General features: G+C 38.5%; 1 protein-coding gene across 1 annotated transcript; it reads right to left on the reverse strand.

Annotated features, from left to right (window-relative positions):
- Positions 1-582: 582 nt before the first annotated feature.
- On the reverse strand, positions 583-2,583 carry npm2b (nucleophosmin/nucleoplasmin, 2b; the record flags this gene model as incomplete). The annotated part of the gene is made up of 9 exons (XM_079804034.1): positions 583-705; positions 780-825; positions 896-929; positions 1,009-1,031; positions 1,120-1,235; positions 1,320-1,413; positions 2,170-2,289; positions 2,371-2,453; positions 2,547-2,583. The coding sequence occupies 8 exons, from the start codon at positions 2,581-2,583 to the stop codon at positions 784-786; spliced, it is 549 nt and encodes a 182-aa protein (XP_079660160.1). The 3' UTR covers positions 583-705; positions 780-783.
- Positions 2,584-6,000: the final 3,417 nt, after the last annotated feature.

Below are 6,000 nucleotides of genomic sequence, written 5' to 3' on the forward strand. Positions count from 1 at the left end.
ATTGCTACACACTCAGTTATGTACTTTTTCCCTTCACAAAGAGTACACTTAGGTTGTAGACAGCGAGGCACTTCCAACAGAAATAGGGCCAATTATGGAGGTTTTTAAAAGCAGAAATGGGATGCTTATTTAAGAGCACTAGAATTCTTCTGCATTATTTGAACCAACTTTTGTCATGGCAATGAAATTGTAAAATTGGATATAACTTCATTTTTTGGATAAAAGCACCTGCTAAATGATTTAAAGTTATTCAAGACAAACACAAGCAATTCATAGCATACAAATTTTTGTAGCAAGTCATTTGGCTTAAGGTTGTGGGGGTGGTTAAGTGCTTACAGCAATTTTCATGCTAAAAAAAAAAATCATGTTTAACATGCATACCGTTGTAAGTCTTGTGGCTGTACCATCGAAAGTGAAAATTTTAATGTTTTCAGACGCCCCGATTTGCTTCTATTGTAAATGGGGTTATTGTGGCTCAGATTTGCGCTTTTAAACTCTTAAATTGGTGCGCCCATTGCATTTATACCTGCAGACAGATTTACATAAACCCACTTTTTTGCATGGAGAAAATCAGACACGTTTGCTCTTCCCTCCAACAGTTTTATTGAGAAGCATAGCTACATTGGGACCATGGTGAGAAATTTGAGCTCCCAACTCAAATGTTCAGCAGCGGCCTTCTGGGAATGCAGCACTTCCCATCCACATCTGTAATAAGAGAACATGATCAATGCTTGAGTCACTACATGATCAAACTAGTGTAGTCATCTGTGGGTCCTTGCCTTGTCACACCTTCGCAGCTTGCGCCTTCCGCCCCCTTCCTTTACCCTGAAGGACACAAAAACAATGTTACTCATTTGTGCTTTAGAAAAAGAAAACCTTAATGATAAAAAGGCACCTTTTTAGGTGGATTTTCACCATCTGAGACTTCCCTGCATTTAGGAAACATTTGATTAGTTTGCGGAACAAATAATTAAAAAAATAAAATTTAATTGTCAGATTTAAACTTACTCATCTGCCTTTTCTGGCTTTCTCTTTAAAAAAAAAAAAGGCGCAGTGACAATTGGCACACATTTCATTTTCAATGATTTGTATTATACTTGTATTAAAAAGAGGCCTTACTTTGCCAGCACCATTTTTTGTGACCTTCTTGACCGGTGATTCTTCGATATCTTCCTCCTCTTCTTCTACCTCCTCATCCATTTCTTCATCCAGCTCTTCATCAGAGTACTCCTCCACTGAAAGAGATTTTGGCACAGGAATTAATGACTTAGTAGCCCAACTAAAGAAAGTAGTTAAAAATAAAGCTAGTGGCCACTCACGGGCCACATGTTCAGCTCCGACATACACCGGCCCAGAGCCATGCTTCAGGCGAAAGGTCACAGGTGGATGAAGATCCAAACCAGAGAGGTTGACCTGATGGAGAATGAAGTCTCGTGAGGAACACAGGTACTGATAAGTATAGTACCGGTCAAAAGTAGTCTCTTAAAAATGTCACCAAGTCTGCATTTATTTGATCCAAAAAAAAAAAAAAAAAGCAATACTGTGAAATATTACAATTTAAATTAACTGGTTTCTGTTGTAATACATTTTAAAATGTATTCCCGTGGTCAAAACTGAATGGACCTTCCCTAAGTAAGTATTCATTTCTTTTCTCTTACCCAAAACTTTTGAGTGGAAAATACATCATGATTTCAAAAAACTAAGCCAAAACGGTTTTCAACATTGAGATGAAATGATCTTAGAATGATTTAAAAAAGGCAGCTTTGACAGGAATAAATTACATTTTAATATACATTTCAACAAAAACAAGTTAATTCAATTGTAATATTTCAGAGTAGGCCTACCTGTTTTATTGTTAAAGTATTTAAACGATATTTTTACCACTACGTTGTCTTAGCTATAGCTTATTCTGACTACAAGTGCAGTCAGAATAAGCTATAAGACAACGTAAGTTAGTGGTAAAACATTGTTTAAATACTTTAACAATAAATTGGGGTCAAGGCCGAAAACAACAGCAACATACGTTAGCTACTAGAGGCATATGTTTGTTTGTTTGAGCTAACGTTAGCCAGCCTTGTGCAGCTGGACAGTACCGGGTTAATTTTGAATAAAATACAATGATGCTTTATACATTTAAATCTCATTATATCAAATAAAGTAATATCTTACCGTAGGCATGGATTTAGCGTGTAGTGTTGCGATGGGAACAGCTTTCGCGCTGCTGCTGCCCTCACCAGTGACCAGCTCGACAATATTAAACTCATCTTTGGCGGTGTGACCCAGACACATCTTCAAGGTAAATATTAACGGGTTAACGATTACAAACACCGATAAAACGTCAACTTTACCTCAATAAATCGCTGAACCAACCGTTCTCAGTGCTAGCTGGTGTTGATGGTTCGTATCATCCGTCTTGAAGGACTCTTCTTTATTAGATTCACTGAGTTCACAACCTAAAACAAAGCGTCATGGATCGATTTAAACATCCAATATTAGTAAGTTTGAGGTTATGTTTTACTTCAAGAGAATAAAGAGTAAAATCTTACCCCAAAGGGTGGATAAAGGTTTCTCTGTTTTGCTCATTTTGATACAAATACAAAAAGCTAAAACGCACGCACAGTAAATGTGTATTAGTTTAATGCAATTTGATGTGAATTATTTAGAAATGCGTCTTATTCTTACCAGAAATAGTCTTCAGGGCTGTTTCTAGGCCAGCATAAGAAAATAAAGTGAGTTAGCGCCCTGTGAACATTTAAAGAGGATGTTAATTGCTCATCAGGTGACAGTAATTAAGTCTGGATAACTGCAGGTTAATTATGGATACGACCTGCTGAAAATTCACTTCTTTATCATCATGTTTTAATCGAATAGAATTAAGCTGACTCATAATTATGCATTCTAAATATGTTTATATCTTAATCAAATAACCAAGGTCTACATCTACAAGTGTTTATTTTCAATAGCACTGATTTTAGTATGTTAGTATAAAACCTAATGTGAAACCAAAATCCACATTATAGGATATTTTTTATGAAACAGAGTTGGATAAAATAAAATAAAAGATAAATATAATGCAATAATTTATAATACTAATATTTAATTTAAAAAAAATAAGAATTGTCATTTTTTTTATTTCATGGTGACTTTACATATCCAATAGTACATTTTATACACATGTGTTGTGCAAGATTTTCAAGTCATTGTCAGATAAATAGCAGGTTTCCACTGTGACCACTTATCCATTATTGTGGCATGTTGTCACAAATCTATTTCTATAAGTGTGGACATGTTAATTCACTTCTTATGTATTCAAAACATTTGTGTCTATATAGAAATTGACCCTTAGAAATATTCACTGTAATAAAATGTGTGACAACCAGCCCCAGTCTGAAGAGGTGAAGAGGTCCCTCAAATCACATTATTCTCAGATAAAGAGGAATATATATACACATACACACTATATTGCCAAAAGTTTTGGGAACGCCTGCCTTTACATGCACATGAACTTTAATGACATCCCATTCTTAATCCGTAGGGTTTAATATGGAGTTGGCCCACCCTTTGCAGCTATAACAGCTTCAACTCTTCTGGGAAGGCTTTCCACAGGTTTAGGAGTGTTTTTATGGGCATTTTTTGAACATTCTTCTAGAAGAGCATTTGGGAGGTCAGGCACTGATGTTGGAAGAGAAGGCCTGGCTCACAGTCTCCGCTGTAATTTATCCCAAAGTTATTCTATCAGGTTGAGGTCAAGACTCTGTGCAGGCCAGTCAAGTTCCTCCACACCAAACTCACTCATCCATGTCTTTATGGACCTTGCTTTGTGCACTGGTGTGCAGTCAAGTTGGAACTGGACAGGGACATCCCCAAACTGTTTCCACAAAGTTGGGAGCATGAAATTGTCCAAAATGTCTTGGTATGCTGAAGCATTAAGAGTTCCTTTCACTGGAACTAATGGGCCAAGCCCAACCCCTGAAAAACAACCCCACACCATAATCCCCCCTCCACCAAACTTTACACTTGGCACAATGCAGTCAGGCAAGTACCGGTCTCCTGGCAACCGCTAAACCCAGACTCGTCCATCGGACTGCCAGATAGAGAAGCGTGATTGGTCACTCCAGAGAACACTGCTCTAGAGTCCAGTGGCGGCGTGCTTTACCCCACTGCATCCCACGCTTTGCATTGCACTTGGTGATGTAAGGCTTGGATGCAGCTACTCGGCCATGGAAGCCCATTCCATGAAGCTCTCTGCGCACTGTTCTTGAGCTAATCTAAGGGCCAATTGAAGTTTGGAGGTCTGTAGCTATTGACTCTGCAGAAAGTTGGCGACTTCTGCGCACTGTGCACCTCAGCATGCGCTGTCCCCGCTCTGTGATTTTACGTGGCCTAACACTTCGTGGCTGAGTTTCTGTTGTTCCCAATTGCTTTCACTTTGTTATAATACCACTAACAGTTGACCATGGGATATTCTTTCACAAATGTTTGTAGAAGCGTCTGCATGCCTAGGTGCTTGAATTTATACACGTGGCCATGGAAGTGTTTGGAACACCTGAATTCAATGATTTGGAGGGGTGTCCCAATACTTTTGGCTATATAATGTATATATATATGACTTGTATTATACTTGTATTATTAAAATATGAGCCGGAATGTGTATTTCAGTTCGTTTAACTTATATTTGCCATGGCTGTTTTATGTATCTCAGATCCCCCTCAGTTCCATATGTGGCTCTCATTCTAGACTTGTGTGATCTATTATTAACAGACCCCTTTGCACCAGGATCGCTCAGCCTGTGGATTACAGAACGGAGAGAACATGGGCTGTGAGTTTGACCGCCGCTCCCCTGGGTTCCACTGCCAGCCCCTCGCCGCCATCAAAGAACACGAGCTGCCGGATGAAAAGGAAGTAGAGGAGGGGCCAAAGACGGCACGAGGACAAAGAGAATGTGATATTACAAGGTGTGGGGGTGATGGGTATATCAATATTATACATACAAATATTATATATTGGCATTAGGCAGTATTATGAGCTGTATTTTTAATATAACTTTATAATTATCTGTGTCTGCACACCTGTGCTCGGCTGCTCGCCAGAATGACATGCGAAAAATAGAGGCAAATGCCTTGTAAATGAAATGTGAAGCCACATGGGAGCTCCACTCACACAATCTCCACTCCTGATGGCGTATAGGATGGTTTAGAGAGCGCGTGGGAGGGCTCAAGTGAATCCTCGGTGTGTGTGGGCCCCGTTCTCCTCTGTGAAACACTCACACACAAAGTCTAAGTTTAAAAGCACAAATGAACCCAGTGAGCATTTGTTGGCTATTATTAATGGTGACTAAGAGCAGTTGTGGGCTGTCTAACGCAATGAATGACACACGTGGTGCGCGGTGCCAAACGCCTGTTCTGAAACGTGACAAGTGTGCTTTAAAGTCAACATAAAATTAAAAATGACCTTTTTACTTTCTTAATACACATTTGAGGTCTTATTAACTCTTTCCCCGCCAGCGTTTAAAAAAAAAAAAAAGTTGCCAGCCACCGCCAGGGTTTTTGATCATTTTCAGAAAAATGTAATGGCCCATACAATATTATGAATATCCGAGCATGCAATATATCAAAAGAAAGAACAGACCCTCTGCTTTTAAACAACAACAAAAAAAACGTTTTATTCTAGCTTCATGCATTCCTTTTTTATCAACACTTAAATATGGGTGAGTTAAAAAGTGTGTTCAGGTGTAAATAAAAAAAAAGCTAAATTTTGTGCAAAAAGCTGAGAAAATCACGTTTTTGTCAAAGACTACATCCAGATCAGATTCTGAACGATGATCAAGCACAGATGGAGTAGATCGAGTCCATCAACACCCCCAAAGCTTCACAGTTCTGGGTCGACATTTCATTGAATAACATTAGGCAGTTTTGATTTATATGATGTTTAATGTTGATGATCACGTTGTTTTTTTTTTACATATGCATCTACTTACATATGATCGATTGGGTTTTTTTT

Source organism: Gobio gobio (genome assembly GCF_949357685.1).
Source record: "Gobio gobio genome assembly, chromosome: 22".
NCBI lineage: Eukaryota > Metazoa > Chordata > Actinopteri > Cypriniformes > Gobionidae > Gobio > Gobio gobio.